The sequence below is a fragment of the Peromyscus eremicus genome, chromosome 13 (assembly GCF_949786415.1).
Source record: "Peromyscus eremicus chromosome 13, PerEre_H2_v1, whole genome shotgun sequence".
Taxonomy (NCBI): domain Eukaryota; kingdom Metazoa; phylum Chordata; class Mammalia; order Rodentia; family Cricetidae; genus Peromyscus; species Peromyscus eremicus.
Window position 1 is genome coordinate 48,057,716 of NC_081429.1, and position 15,740 is coordinate 48,073,455.

Genomic DNA, 15,740 nt, shown 5'->3' on the forward strand with positions numbered 1-15,740 from the left:
TCTGCAGTACTCAAGATCCATAGTCTTAAAAGTAAGGGCACCGCCTCAGGCAGGGCATGCTCTGAAACTTGCTCAAATGATTTCAGTTTCCAAGAAGAGCCATGATTAGCCATCACTAGGGAACTTGTGGTCCAGTTCCCGCTCTATCCATTGAAGGTTCTGGTTTCCAAACCCTGAGTCTTTCCAAGCCCCTGGAATTGTGAGCTGGAAGTTCACATCAGGACTGTCAAAACCTCCAACTTAGCCCTGGACTATGCATTCAGAAAGCAAAGCCTTGCTTATTACAGGGAGGACTCCTTCCTTGGTTAAAGATTCCGTACTTCTGTAGAAACGAGGACCAGATAGCCTGGCCTGCCAGAGATGAAGCTGAAGAGGGAAGAGGAGGCATGGAGTGCTCTTCCTTCTGGGCTCCTTGTATGCTAGGCTCAAGGCCAGCCTTCCCTTCTCTCATGGCAGGGGTGGGCTGTCCTGACCTGTTACTGCTGGCCCAGCATCATTCTCTTTTCCTTTCAAACTCAGTGTGAGAGGCACAAAAGATCTGAGCAATCAAGACTAAGAAAATACGAAGGAGCGTAACGTTCAGAAAAACAGTTATTTTTGGAAGTAAACCCCCGGTTTCTATAGGCTGCCTCCAACAACCACATCCCCTTGGGATGTCTGGCCCCGTTCAAGGAAACTTTATCCAGAAGAGGCTGAGAAGGGCACTAAACTTCATAAGCCGGCAATGCTCAGTACTGGTTGGGTATCTGGGTTTTGAAGTCTGACTTTTGGTCTCAAGCACCGGTAAACAGTGTGGTCCTGGATATAACATAAGCCTCCATTTTGTCATCTCTAAAATTGTGAGTTGATCAAATAACAGGCTTTGTAGAAAGATTATGGGGACTAAGAAGGAGTATAACTTAAGGACCAGGCCTGGGCATAACATAGTCTCTTGGTTGATACTCATTTTATTGGACTGATGGGATTTGATGGTGGCTGCTAGATGGGAAAATCAGTACCCAACTCTCTGCACCCCACTTCACCTCTATTTAGAATGGCATTAGAGTTCCCCGAGAACAGCCTACCTTTGGCTGCTGAGTCCTGGGATCCTGGATGTATTCCCATTCCTTGCCGTTTAGCTGTAGGAGACTTTGAACTTGCGTACAAAATGCCCTGGCTTCCATGGCAGAGATGCTGTCCCCTCCACGGGCTCGCCCTGGATGATGACACCTTTCACCGTCTTGGGCGGTCCCCCAAGTCCACCTGAAGCCACTCTTCACCTGGCTGGGCTTGAGGGTTCCGAGGGAACCAGGCCGGAACGGCTGCTAACCAGGCGGGCCTCACTGGGGCTACCAGAGGTATTCTCGGGTGGAGGAGGCAGAGATCTGGGTATCAGCAATGAGGCCCGAGAGCATCCCAGCATGTTGGAGCAGGGTGCATCTAGAAGAGACAAGGAAAATCCTAGAAGTCATGGCTGAGGCCCACTCATTAAGCAGCTACCAGATCTTCAGGGCACATGCTTATTTGTTTTATTTTGCATTATGAGGCTGTATAGTCAGAGCCTGAACTTGGACCCAGAATGCTTGGTTTTTGCGTTCACTCTGCTGGTTAACTTAGCGAGGTGACTTTGGTCAAGTGATTTCATTGCTCCACGCATCAAGTTCCCCGAGTCTACATGGGCTCTCTCTCAACAGTGCCTACCTCTTCAGGGCTGTGGTGAAGACTCTATTAGTTACCTCAGAGCAGGCCTTAGAAAAGTGGCTGTTAGCCATCTGTAGTCACGGCTCTGACCAGGGCTTCTGAGAACATGTGTCGGCACATCCATCCATGACACCATCCCCACTGACCCTCAAGGACAGCGAGTGCAGTGGAGTTCAGACAAGCACTGAATTATTTCCTGGAGATCATTTTGCCTACAAGATGGGGAACCTTCCTGGGCTCAGTACCAAGTTCTCCACATGTGTGACCAGAGCTCTTTACTGCTTTGGTCCTTCCAAACACTGCTCCCACCACCTGAGATGCCCCCCCACCCCCACATCACTACCAGACTAACCTTTGCTCACCTCAAACTATAAGGATCACATTTGGCTCTGGTCAAACTTTCACCCATAGTGATTAGGTGCCCTCAGTCACTCCTCGGAACACCTGGACTCCCTCCCCACATGTGTTTAGCTTATCATGATGCATTCTTGCATTTGTTTGCTATTTATCTCGGCCACTAGCTTGAACATTCTTTAACATCGAGACCTCATCCTGTTCACGTCTCTAGCTCAAGTCTCAGTGCGGGGTCTTCATGGAGAGAATGGGGGGGGGAGCAAATGAATCACAAGTCCCTAGGTAAACTCTTGCTCATCATCCTCTGCTGCCTAGCCAGCAGCACAGAAGGGACAGAAGACAGTCCTTTTGGGATGAGCTGTCCCTACAAGGAGGAAGCCAGGTCCCTGTCTAAGGGTGACAAGGGATTTGTACTGAGCAACAATGGGTACAGGGCCTGACTCTGTCGCCTCTGGGATGGATGGTGGGCTGGGTTAAGCTGTTGTCTTTCTGAGTCTAATTTCTTCATCAGTGTCATCCTAGGTGAAGAACCGGCAGTAGAAAGTACAGGAGAGAGTCGTGAGGAGATGTAGGTAGAGAAGGTGCAGACACAGGGTACTTGAACAGAAACCGTAAGCAGGGTCACATGATGGTACACTCCCGGACAGAGATGGAATGAGGAGAAGTAGGCAGGTGGATGGATGGACAACGAAGACCCTTCCAGGTCAAAGAAGCAACTTGTCTTTCTAGGTGGAGTTCGAAGAGTGGAAATGATTGACCTGTACACATTCATGCTATTGCTAGTCCAACCACCACGGCGTCACCGCTACACCATGGTACCAGCTCCACTCTGGTGATCCCCATTGTACAGCCTTGGGTTTTAGACCATGAGCACCGTGTTCCCTTCACATGCTGTCCTCAAACACTGTTCTCAGTTCTCTTGCTACAATGCCAACAAACAAGCAGTGATTACTGCCGAGTATCCTTTCAAATCTTTCCTCAGCAGGTAATGTCTGGTTTGTCTGCCCTCTGACCTCGGTAACTCACCATCACGGAAGTCTTTCTTGACTTGCCAGGGTATGTCAAGTCCTCTGCAGAACACTCCGAGGACCATGAGGCCCTGTTTCTGGATATTCTTCATAGTTTTTGAATGGACATTGATTGATCATTTTGCTTGTTATTAATTTGTCCATCCAACTTGTCAAAATGCCCACACAGGACTGGGTCTGTCATGCCCCCGTTATGTCTATAATACCACGTCTAGATTTTGGTCTCTACAATGAGCAGGAGAGAGCACTATTTGAGACTCAAGTTACCCAGGTTCAAACCCTGGTACCATCACTTCTTGGCAATTTAGTAAAGTAAGGACAATGGACCTATGCCATTGAGTTCTAGTAAGAATAATAAAAATGAAAAATAATAAAAGATAGCACACTTATGGTGGGACTAGAATCTGGTATCAAATTATCGCTCAGTACATTTTAACTAGTAGAAGTAGCATTAGCGTAATAAAAACGTATTAGATGGATGGATGGATGGATGAATAAATGAATGAAAAGATTGAGTCTGGTAGGAGTTGGGCCTTTGAGCCATTCATTTTGGGAAGGTCACATGGTCCAATCTTACCGATTCAGAAGAGGGGGAGAATCCTAGAATGTAATTGCTTCTCCTGTCTCGCCGGGACTCCCCCCCCCCCCCGACCCCCCCCCCCCCCCCCCCCCCCCCCCCCCCCCCCCCCCCCCCCCCCCCCCCCCCGCCAAACTCACCTGTGACTCGACAGCCAAAGAGCTCCAGGCGAAGGGCAATGCCCAAGTGCCACGTCTGTGGGCGATCCTGACGAACCTTGTCAGCAGTGGCGTGTGGAGTTTATTTAGGACCACCTCAGTCGCATCGTTGTTAGCCTGGAATACCTGCAATGTAAGACACAAAGCAGCGTCCCTGAAATCCTGTTTATGAGGCCAGCCCTTGAGCCGTCATCGAGAGGGGCAGGAAAGCATCAAAAGCCGCCCCTAGAAACCACCAGTGGCTCTGTCCTGTTGGGCTTTTTAGAATAACTGAAAAAAGTTAATTTCTCATTCTGCTCTAACTTGGGAAAAAAAAAAAAAAGCGAACGTTGCAAAAAGTTTTGGAAGGAAGGAATATTTTGCTTCTGGGCTGAGAGCAAACAGAGGAAGGAGCTTTCAAAAAAGAAAACACTTCAGAAGCTGAGCGCGAGAAGAAAGCACATTCATTGTAAGGGAGGTAGCCATGTCATCTGTCAGGGCCAGCCGACCTCACACACTAGCTTGAACTCGACACTCCCTCTTCCTCACATTGCGGGCACACGGGGCTACTTACAGGGCCTTTTCTCATTGCATACTCCTTCACTCTTGTTTTTGTTAGTTCCTTAGACACTTGCCCATTCTGAGTGAGTGAGCCGGTGAGGGGGGACGTCTACCCCGTACCTTCTGTCAGTCAACGCTTTTCTTGATTCTCTCGGCTCTTTATTGTAGACAGCCTCTTAAGGGCCGTGCTCCAGCTCCGTCTTAGTGTAGCCCCCAGTCTGTAATGAAATCCATCCCTGTCCCCAGCTGACCGGGGCCTCTCTTATGGGAGGAAAGGCTTTTTGGAGTAGCTTCTGACCTAACATGGTAGGCACAAGTCCCGGCTTACCAGATGGCCCAAATCAATAATGGCCATATGGACCTCATGTATTTGTATGCTCTCCATTAAAAAATAAGTAAGTAGGGCAAGACTATGTGAATTTCTTTTCGTTTCCCTGGGTAAGGGTGGATGGAAGAAACAAGCAGCCAACTGTCACTTCTAATTCATGCCTGTCATATATATATAACAACCACAGGACCTTGTAGATCTACTCATGGCCAATCTTCCTGGACCAGCAGTCTCTCCTGCTCAGGGAAACCAGAATCTCCAGGTCTCAACACTCAGTACCTGCCAGGTGTTTAGGCCACAGACAGGGAGAGGACAAGAAACTGGCATATTGAACACTGAAGCCAAACGCTGTCAACATGATGATTGGATACCACACTCACAACCTCTGCTTTACTGATGGGGAAACTGAGGCTCACACATCTCTGTGTGGACCAATGGCATTCAAGTCTGCGGTTTCCTTTGCGGACTCCCGTCTCTTTTGATAAATTTACAGCATTCCGACTGGTGGCTAGGAGTCCTGATGGCCAGGTAGCCCATCATGGGCTGAGGAGAAGTGAAGTCACAGACTAGTGATGTGATCCCACGGGGAGTTTATAATCCCACTATAGGACGGTTTTGGGAACAGCAGAATATCTCGCAAGCTTACAGGCAGTCAACAATGCAGCCTTTTCTTCTCCACCAACTGTGAGCCCTACCATTTGGCAACCCCGAACCCTCCATATTTTCCATTTGCTAAAGCCAAAAGATTAAGGTGGTTAAGAACGCCCCACAGATGACAGGGGTAAAGGGGAAGAGACTTCACACCCTCTGCAACCAAATGAAGTGGGGAAGTAGCTTGTTCCACACAGGAAAAAAAAAAAAAAGGAAATTGGATGTCATCAGTCCACTGTGCTTAAACCACAGGACGAAACCTACCCCGAGAGAATCCTATCAACCATCCTGCTCACTGTTCTCTCTACTCCCTAGGTAGCTCTCCCATGCAGGACCCTAGTGCCACTGGTGTCCCCTCTGCAGCTTTGTGTGACACAGGGAACACAGAAGGGCCACTCCTCTTGCTCGGGTGTGGTCCTGCTGCCGTCTTTAAGATGACTGCAGACGGGGAGCGGGAAGACCAAGTTAGCAAAGAGAGAGGAAGGAGCCCGGAGGGAGAGGTGCCAGAGCAAGCGAGCACCCTGGCACCCCGAGCATCCTGCAGAAGGCCTGTGAGGAGAGCCACCCAGCCCCTTGATATGCTAATCTTTGAGAGGAGAATGGGGTTCCAGAAAGACCTTGCCTCCCCATTCCTGTTTCTTGCTTCCTTGGTGCTGACAATGACTCTCCAGTACTGAGGAAAGGGCTGGAGGAACTGAATCCAAGCTAAAGAGATGAGTCAGTTCTTCTAGAGTTCAGCATGCAACACAGACTTTTCTGTTTTGTTTTGTTTTGTTTGGGGAGCAGCAAATGACACACTTTGCTGCTTTCGGACGGGTGCTGTGAGCAGTGGGGGCCACCTCTGGATGTTCCCCGCGGATGGTGATGGTGACTGTGTGTGGCCTCCATCAGGAGACACTAAGCAGTTCCTATTGGAGGTGGCTTCAGTTGGCACATAAATACCTAATTGGAGAGCTGAAAGGATTTGAACTTGCACACAGCTTCTAATCCACAACACATACACCATGCTGGTACCATTTAGAAACACAGCATGCTTTATGTGTTTTTAATATCCAATTTTATCTTCTCTGACCCCCTTCATTTCTCAGCCTTGGCAGATAATCCCAGGAAATCTTTTCTCTTCTCCTCCTCCTCCCTCTCCTTTTCTGGTACAGGGTCTTACTTTGTAGCTCAAGTTGGCCCAGAACTCAATGATGTAGTTTAGTCTGGCTTTGAACTTGAGATTCTCCTGGTTAGCTTCATGAGTGCTGGCACGCACCACTGTGCCTGACTCTTGACCCTCCCTTCTTAAGAAAATGATTGCACAGATTGAGTATCCTTGGGAGTGGACAGCATAGGAATAAATGTGCTACATGTGGGTGCCGGGGTTGCACACATTCAGATGCACCAGCCTGAGAGAATGCATGTGACCATGAGCTTTGGGGGAAGCCCCTCATGTTCCACCTACAGTGGCCTCAGTCAGGATGGGAGATGAGCACATGATTGATCTGTGTGTCTCACATGGAATTCTGTTCTGCCATTCAGTTTTGCTCCTTCTTCTCCAGTCTCTGGATGGAGAAGGGATTCAAAACGTCTCTTTTGAACTTGGGTTCAAATTATTCTTCACGTTTCCAAGTTTAGGTCCTTACTGCTTTCTTTTTGGCTTTTGACCTTGTACCTCCCTCTGTCTGTCCTCTGCCCAGACTCTCTGCAGAAGGAACATCATCCTTCTGGAGATTTCTGCATGCCTCTCACTCTGAGTGAGACAGAGAGAACAAAATAAACCCCACCGCTTCATCAGGAGCCTGGAGTCAGGCCCTGCTGCTAATTAGACAAGAGGTGGGCAAATATCTCTGTCCCCCTCGGGGCTACATTGTCCTTCACTGTAAGTGAGGATTCTGCAGGAGTTGACCTGCTAGCCCCTCTCTGGCCAGCAGAGTCTAAGCCTCTCTCCCCAAGAGTCTTCACGGTTTGAACTCCTCTCTAAGAACATCCACTTTGTAAAAGGGCACTTGAGTGACCCACTGTTCCTTATAATCTAAGTGCTTTTGTGGGCAACTGCTGTGGCTATTTAATTCACTTCGCCTAGTGCCCAGAACACACGGTGAGTGCTCCATTCACAGGCAGGATATACCTTGTTGATGTGTTGGTTCAATAACAGTTCAAATTATTAATAACCAAGAGTAATGAATAACAACGCCTTAGTCCTTATGCACTGCCTTTTGTCCAAAGATATCAAAGTGCAATTTATGAAAATCCATTTTTAATGAAATATTAAGCAGTTTCTATTTCTCCTGACCCAATGGCTTTACAAGGTCTCTATTTTTCTCCCTGCATCTCCCCTATTTATAGTTGGTAAATGCTATCATATATTATACATCTTTATGACTTTCTCAATGCTTCTGTGGTTTTAGAACCACCCGTCATCCATTTTCTGATCAAATTCCCTAAGATGGATTCTTGGCTTCCAGTCTAGGCATTGCAAGGTAGCATGCCTGGGAAATGATGCCAGGAAACTGGTTTTATTCCCCATTCTCTGCCGACTCACTAAATCACAACAGGCAGATCAATAAACCTTAGATACTTTAATTTCTCCTTTAGGAAGGTAAAGTCATTGCAAGCTTGCTGGTAGACACTAGACCCTACCAGCCCCTGTGACCTGCTCCAGGGCCTGCACAATACCTAGGCCAAATGTTGGAGTGGGAACTAAGTCACAAGTCATAACTGGGCCTTTGGACAACTGGGAGAGTTGAAGTTTAGAAGGCCCTTCACTCCTAGTTCTTGCCTGTGGCCAAAAACTGTCAAGCCAAACCTTGGCAGTGAGATGTTTGAAATGGTAGGGAAAATCAATAGATCACTCATATGTCTTATACCCAGATAGGGACATACCAAGTACAGTGATTGAATTTTAACAACTATTTAAAAGGCTAGATGTTGAAGAGGATATACATTTTATTCCTTTTCAAAGAAAAATACTAATGTAGCTACTTTACCACCCAAAGGAAGATAAGGAGCATGACCCTAGCCTTCTGGGGGGGTCATTGATTAAATATATGTATGTGTGTTGTTTTTCAGGAAGCTATGAGGAACCAACAGCTTTCTTCAAGTGCACCTGTGCAAAGCAAGTTCAAAAACCAATTCAGGGCACAAAGTGGCTCGGTAATCCATTTGGTGCCTGGCTGAATTCTGAACATAATCCAACATTTTCCGATTGATTCTCGGGGCCTTTGCTTTATTTTCAGTAGGACAGAATCTGAAACCCAGCAGCATGGAATGGATTTCTGATTTGTGCCTCTGGGGGAGGGGAGAAATACCTGCCAAGTAAATCAGCTGCTATCCAACGCCTCAATTTGGTTGTCATTGAACACCTCCAGCAAAAAAAAAAAAAAAAAGCAGTCTGCACAGTTTCACCAGGCCCATGGCTTGGGTTTTATGGACTATATAACATAATGCAGAAGAAAAAAAAATCACTTCTTACATATAAGAGAAAATCCATCCATCTAGCAAGGCAGGATCAGTGATAATTTTTTGAGCTCCTCCTTTCCCTGTTCCTTGCCCATACCTAGTCTTGGCCACCTTGCCTTTGCTGGCCTTCCTTATATATTTTTTTAAAGTACAGGTAGAGCTTTGGCCCAGCCGAGAATGGTGCACAGTTCCAGGCCCCTAAAAGGGAGATGTGCTGACTATCCTACGGCCCCATCCTATGCACTATTCATCTCTGCTGTGGCATCCATATGCCTGGGATCATGTAGATGCTATAGGTCATCGTGCCTGCTTCAAGGACCAGGGAGAAGACTCTGGAAAAGTTGCTGAGCTCCTGGGAACAGAGACACTTTTCAGGCTTAGTAGCTGTGGGAGCTTTCTAAATGAGGAAGGCCCTTCGTTGGGCAAGCAGCTCTTCACATGAGTGTGATGTCCTGTGTGAGAAGAGCTTCAGTATTCTACTTGTCTCTTTCGTACGTGTGGCTAGACAAACTGTTTACTTCTGTGTGGCTGTAAACATCTGAACTCTCTCAGCTCCAGGGACTGCAGAGAGAGCGGAAGCCAGTTTCAACGACGATGTCTCTGTTAGACCCTGAGGTAGAATTTATGCAGAGGACTTCTTTCTTAAAAATCATTTCTCCCCATTAATAAATGTTAATTGCATCCAGAGCTCTCCTTCTCAATGTGTTTGGTGCAGATACGTGAGGAGAGCAGAGCAGGCCAGCAAAGAAGGGTGGGGGAAACTGGGAAGCCACAGTCACTTCAGGAAAGGCAGCAACTTATCCTGATGTGGGGCCAAGAGCCTTCCTCCCTCTCCTGTCCTGCCGCCTCACACTTTCTCCTAAACCACCCATCACGTCTGCACATAAAATTAAACGGTTAATCAATGAATGGCATCCCATTTAATTAATCTGCTGTACCAAACAGGCAAGGTGGAGGGAGGGGCCGCGGGGGAAATGGTGGAGAGGCAACGGGCTTTGTTGTTTCCTGTCCTGTTTGTAAATCACAGTCTGTTCAGTTCTCTGTCTTAAAACTCCTCCTTAAAGACCGTAGCAAAAGTTTTAACTCAAGCTGCCTTCATTCTAGTGAATGTGGGAACTTAGCCAGATGCAGTCAAAAGTGTGTGTGTGTGTGTGTGTGTGTGTGTGTGTGTGTGTGTGTGTGTGTTTTGTGTGTGTAGACATATCTATCTATCTGTCTGTCTGCCTGTCTATTATCTATCTATCTATCTATCTATCTATCTATCTATCTATCTATCTATCTATCAATCATCTATTCTATCTAAGGGAGGGTCAGGGAGGGCCGGGGAGGGGAGGGAGGGGTGGGGGGAGAGTAAAGGAGCCCTTTAATAACCAAATGCATATTTGTGACTGGGATGACCTCTGCTCTCCTCCTCCCCTACTGTAAGGCTGTTTTTGTCATCAGACTGCTTCTTTCTGGGGGTGAGTGGAGGTGGGTGGGTTGCGCACATCCCCATCTGTGTGTGCCTTGTGGGGCCTCTACATTTAATGCAGGATTATGTTTCTCCCATGGAGACACTGAGCCCTGGAACACAGCCTACTAACAGGATTAGGGTTTCAGGATTTGAGACAGGAGAGCATCAGGGAAGAGAGGGACAGGGCAGGAGAGGAGAGGAGGACACTTGGGGACCCCGGCTGGAGGAATAACAGGCTGGAAAAGAATCATACGCCACGATGAAAGATGCAGGGAGGAATTCAGGCAGATACTTCAGCAGGGGTGAGGGTCCTCAACATCTGAGAGCTTCCTGACACTGGTCTCTGGGGACTTACTTTTTTTAAAGGCAGTTCCCCAAGTGGGCAGAAGAAAGACACACACACACACACACACACACACACACACACACACACACACAAAACAAACAAACAAACAAACAAACAAACAAACAAAAAAAACCAACCAACTAACCAAAAACCAAAAACTGAGCTTGAACAGCACCCTACTATCCACGTGCCTCTTCCAGGACCAGTTTCTACAACCACAGAGCAGAGAACAGAGAGCAAAGAATCCACCAGATAAATAAGCCTTCCCCTCAACACTTGTCTAGGTTCGCTGGAAATGGCCAAAGACAGTGAGTCCCAGATCCCAGCCACACCAATGTTCTGTTTGTCTCCCCTTCTTTCCCAGCATCTCTGTGCACAGTCTTGGCCTAGGAGCACATGAAATCCAGCATCATGGTTGGCAGCGCCAGGGAGGCTGGCCTCATCTCTGAGACAGTTCAGCACCCAGGGGACCCGGATGAAGTTGGCTAACAGCAGCCTGACAGAGACCGGTTCAAGCGCATGTATAATGAAATTTTCCCCCGAGCTTCCTCAGCAGAGAGGCTAAAGGTCTGAGCTCATCCCACGACAAATGGATAAGGGACAAACTGAATTACCCAGCACACTGGACTCCTCTCAGTCATAATGGAGGGGGATGCACAAACTGGGGCACTTGAACTTGGAAAGGGCACTTGCCCTCTTCGGAGCATGTAGAACCGTGTTTAGATCATACAATCGCATCCCCAGCTTCTGAAGGCTGATGTTCTTCCCTAGCTTGAGTCTCTTCTTTATACAACAACAACAACAACAACAACAAAATGGCAAACCACAAAAGGAATAAGGACAAGTATTCACGAAAAGGTTTTTTTTTTTTTTAAATCTTCAAAATTATTAATTGCAGGAATAATCACATCCCCAATAAAGAATGAGGCTGGTAGGGACATTTACCTGAGACAGCTCAAGTGCAAGGCCTGATGACTTCTCTCAGTCCCTTCTGGGTCTGGCTTTTAAGAGAGGCTTTAAGATATAGATCCCATGGGAACCTGTTACTTTTGAAATTGACAACTTGCTTCCCTGCTGCTCAAGGAGAGTTCTGCGTTCCGGTTACATCTGTGGAGGACCCTCCCTCTGCAGATGGCCCGGTGCTCCGCTCACAGCAGCCGCAGGGAGGGTGCCACTGCACTGGGGTGGCTGGGAACACCAAGACAGAGCTGGGAAGGGACTATCCAAGGCCACATGGTCCACTGTCTCAGGAGATCGACAGCAGATGCCCTGTGCTTCCAGCACATTGCCAGGGGGCTTGGGGTGTGGCCTGCTAACACTCTCTTGCCTTCCAAGTCTCTGATTTACAAAAATGATTTGTTTTAATTAAGAAAATAAATACAGGGCAGAGGAGTTTAGAAGCAGGGGCACTTGTTTTGCAGGGAAGTGGCCAAACCAAATAAATAGCAACTTCTTTCAACTCCGTCTTCAGGATCCTGTGATGGAGCACAAACTCCTCACACCATGCTTAGCCTTGAATCCTGAACTGTACTGTTCACTTTTAGACTCCGTCAGTAAACAGAGACTCCAGGGTGTGCATGCCTCTCGGGTCTCCCAGCTGCCAGGACGCCAGTTTCCCCATGGATGGAAGGCCTGGGACAGACCATGGGAGCATCTGCTTTGGTGCCACAGCCTGGTGACCAGGACGGCCTTTCCTGGGGACTCCAAGATCCTCAGGTCCCTGGGGCAAGTTGCTTAGACTCTGAGAGCTACAATTCCACCTGCGAAAAGTCACCAAGTTCTGAAGCAATTAAGTTGGTGTCTGAGGGTTTGTGGGGCCTCTTAACATTTGTCCTTATATTAATGTGAGCTCGGCATATCTCTGCCACTTATGACTGGGTAATTCTGCAAAGCCACGGGCCCAAGGCTTATTCTACTTTATCTTTTCTATCCTCAACCTGGCCATCCGGGATTAGAACATCTCTTTTTTGTGTTGCTTTTTTTTTTTCCCCCAAATAGAAAAGAATTCCCAGCAACACCATCCATAAGGGGAAGGTAACCAAAACGATACCAATAAGAGAGCTGCCTACACTGGCAAAATAAAGGGAAACTAAAGGGGACAGTGGTCTTTGTCCCACTGTCCCAGGAATAGTCATGGCTCCATTCCTCAGGCACAGACGGTCCCTTAGTGCAGAACCACGGGTTTAGAATCTCAGAGGAGGGAAGGACTGTGACTGCAAACTGGCGACTCTGAGCTGTTCCCACTCTTCTCTGTGCACCTTTCTTGGTGTGTATGTGCATACTTGCACCTGTAATTATACACACTTGCACACGCACACATGAAATTTCTTACAACTGTGTTGACAATGCCATGCTTGTTTCTGGGGTGCTGCTCACACAGCTGGGAAAAGGAAAGGCAGCACTTTCTGCTGTGGTTTCTGACGGGACAGACGTATGTGAAGTAATTTGTGTAATGTGAGGGAGCACATGGGTTGGTTGTGAGCTCTAATGGGTGGAGGAGCTCTCGGCTCTGTGGCTACATCATAAATATGCATAAGGAGGGCCTGCCTATATGAAAATCATGGGTTCCATATTTACGGCATGTGGAACTGAGTGAGGACTGGGGGATGTGTGGTGCGTGTGGTCTGCGTAAGCAGGCTGCATTTTGCCAGGAAAGCGCTCATGAACCACCAACACCGTGGATCAGGCTTTTCACGGGGAGCCTCGTGAATACCTGTTGAACACAGAGAGACTACAGAGAAACTGCTCACTGACTAGGAAGGCTTCGACCTTGCCTTGTCCAGCCAGGGTGAAAATCGCAGTGACATACATAGCCCAGCCATCCCCACCACCCTGAGTGCTCATTAATCTTGTTTTTCTCTAGTTTCTCCAGTTCCCTGGTCTTTGATATGCTGCATTGGTGTTGACAGTGGTCAGGGAATTGAAACTGAGTTTCCAAATTGGTGCCCCAAGTGTCACAACACCCTCTCTACTTCCTCTGCCCTGAGAAGGAAGGTGTTTTCCAGCTCTTCCTCTGCACGCTGTAGCTGCCCTCTCTGTCCTGTTTGCCCCTTCAGTCCTACTGTCTGAGTTTCACTTTCAAGCCCACCACAGAACACCAGAGAGCTTGGCACAGTGCCCAGCATCCAGAAACCACAAAGAGAAACTCGGTGGTAGGACCAGCGGTGGAGGAGCTCCTCCCTACAGCCTCGCTGCTCTCGTGTGTCCTCCTTCCTCCTGCCTCCCTGTCATGCCATCAAATCAAACTGCGGCAGACTTGACAAATCTATTTGGCATGGTTCACTCAACTATTTCGACCCCAGCAGCCCAGGGAACTGCACGTTAAACACAGCTATCTGGGGGAGACCTGTTAAGAAGAGGCTGTGGAGAGAGCATCCTTGCCGGGGAGGAGGAGGGGAAGGCCTCCCGGCCTCCCACCACATGCTCAATGGGGTGAGGGAACTGAGGACAGAGGCAAAGCCTAATTGGCCGGCAGACTTTTCATTTTCCTTCCTCATTTTAAGTACCAGGAGAACGTATTTCTAATGGAAAGAGAAAGGGCTTTTCCTCGGTCCCATCTTCTTTTATGTGGGCCAAACTGATCCTCTAACACAAAGCCCAAAACCAGACCCTCAAGTTACCCACCACCTAGTGGAGAGAGGAATTTCGCCAAAGGTGGGAAGAGGATGCAGAAGACAGTGAGAAGGTATTCAACCTGGGAACACTGAAAAGGATGAGTCTGAAGACTAGGACACTCAATGCAGTCTCAGGGAGATCTTCCCTGCAAAATTGAATAGCGGGGATAAAGCCGAGAGGATGGTGTCCTTTCAAAATGTGCAGTGCTAAGGTATTTCCAAAAGCAGATTTCCTACAAATGGTGTTTTAAATAGCATCCCGGTCCATCTGTGTGCTTTTAAAATCAGCTTATGCTACAGCATCCCTCTGGCCAGCGCTGCTTAGTCATTGAACCTGGACAAGGAGCCCGTTAGGGAGCCTCGTGCCTCTCCCCAAGACCCATTCCTACCTGGCAGCTGGCCCTCACCTGCTAGCTGAATTCCCAGGGTTAGCACTTTCTTCCTGAAAATGTGGGCGGAGAAAGAAAAAGTGGGTGGAAAAGGAATGGGGTGAGATGAGGACTCAGCTCTGGGAGTTCCTCTGGCCTCCAGCGCTGATTCAGTCACTGCTTCTGACTTGTATCTGGCCTTTCCGAGCTACAGCAATGGAAAAGCTAGCTAAACCTAGCTCACAGGTAAAGGCGAGGGTGTCTTCCCAGTGCTAAATATTTCACTTTCTTTATTGGTCACATGAAGCAATGCATGTTTGTATATGAGAAAGATAACTGGTAATATCTAGAAACCACATTTTCACATGAATGGTGCCATGTTACTATGGCGATTTTTGATTTAAAAAAAAGACAACAAAAACTACTCCTTTAAAAACTCATGCGTCTTATGCCAGATTGCCAACATCACAGGGCAGAATTTTCTGGGTCCAAGGATTCTAGTTGTATGTGTAAGTTAGAGAGCGTGATGCCCTGGGACAGTGACAGGGACCAGAGATGGCCTTTTGGAAATATTCTTTGGTCACAGCTGCCTTGGTCTGATCATTTATATCTTTGCAGTCCAGAGCCTGGTGGGACTGTAGCAAAGGATGAGAGGCAGACCTATTTTTCATCACTTTTGATTCCCTTCCATGGGAGGGTCAGCAGCCTCTTGGACTGCCCAGTATGCCTCCCTCACCTGCCTAATCTGAGCGTCAACCTGCCTGCAGGGATCACCTTGAGCTTGCTTCCACTAACAGAGGCTCCTGTCCCCACTCAGGTGAAAACAGAGCATTTCCACTGAGCCCTCCATATGCCAAATGTAGCTCACTGGCAGCTGCAGAAACAGAATGCCATGCGTTTTAAGAGTGCTGAGTGCCAGACACCCATCCTTGTGTACAACAAAAGCCTCCTATTGGCCACAGGGACCACATGCCTGGGAGCTACAGACGATGAAGGGACCGGCCGAGAGGGTTCAATGCCTCCCCACTAATCACGATTGCCTGTTCAGATCCTAACCCCCGACAAATGGGATTTCTCCTCATTATTTATTGTCCTGGATCTTCTTAGGGACATTGTGACTCCCTCTTTGGGTTTTGTGTCCTTTCATTCCCAGACCTCAGTAACTCCTGAACTGCTGTTTCATGCAGTTTTGTGATTGT

At 48.0% G+C, this 15,740-nt stretch overlaps 1 protein-coding gene across 1 annotated transcript in view; it reads right to left on the bottom strand.

Moving 5' to 3' along the window:
- Nrp2 (neuropilin 2) overlaps positions 1-15,740 on the bottom strand; it is a 116,788-nt gene that overhangs the window by 52,922 nt on the left and 48,126 nt on the right. The window contains 8 exon segments of the mRNA XM_059278130.1: positions 1,039-1,190; positions 1,193-1,231; positions 1,234-1,290; positions 1,292-1,330; positions 1,332-1,399; positions 1,402-1,419; positions 3,780-3,845; positions 3,848-3,923. Of these exon segments, the coding sequence (XP_059134113.1) occupies positions 1,039-1,190; positions 1,193-1,231; positions 1,234-1,290; positions 1,292-1,330; positions 1,332-1,399; positions 1,402-1,419; positions 3,780-3,845; positions 3,848-3,923 (515 nt within the window).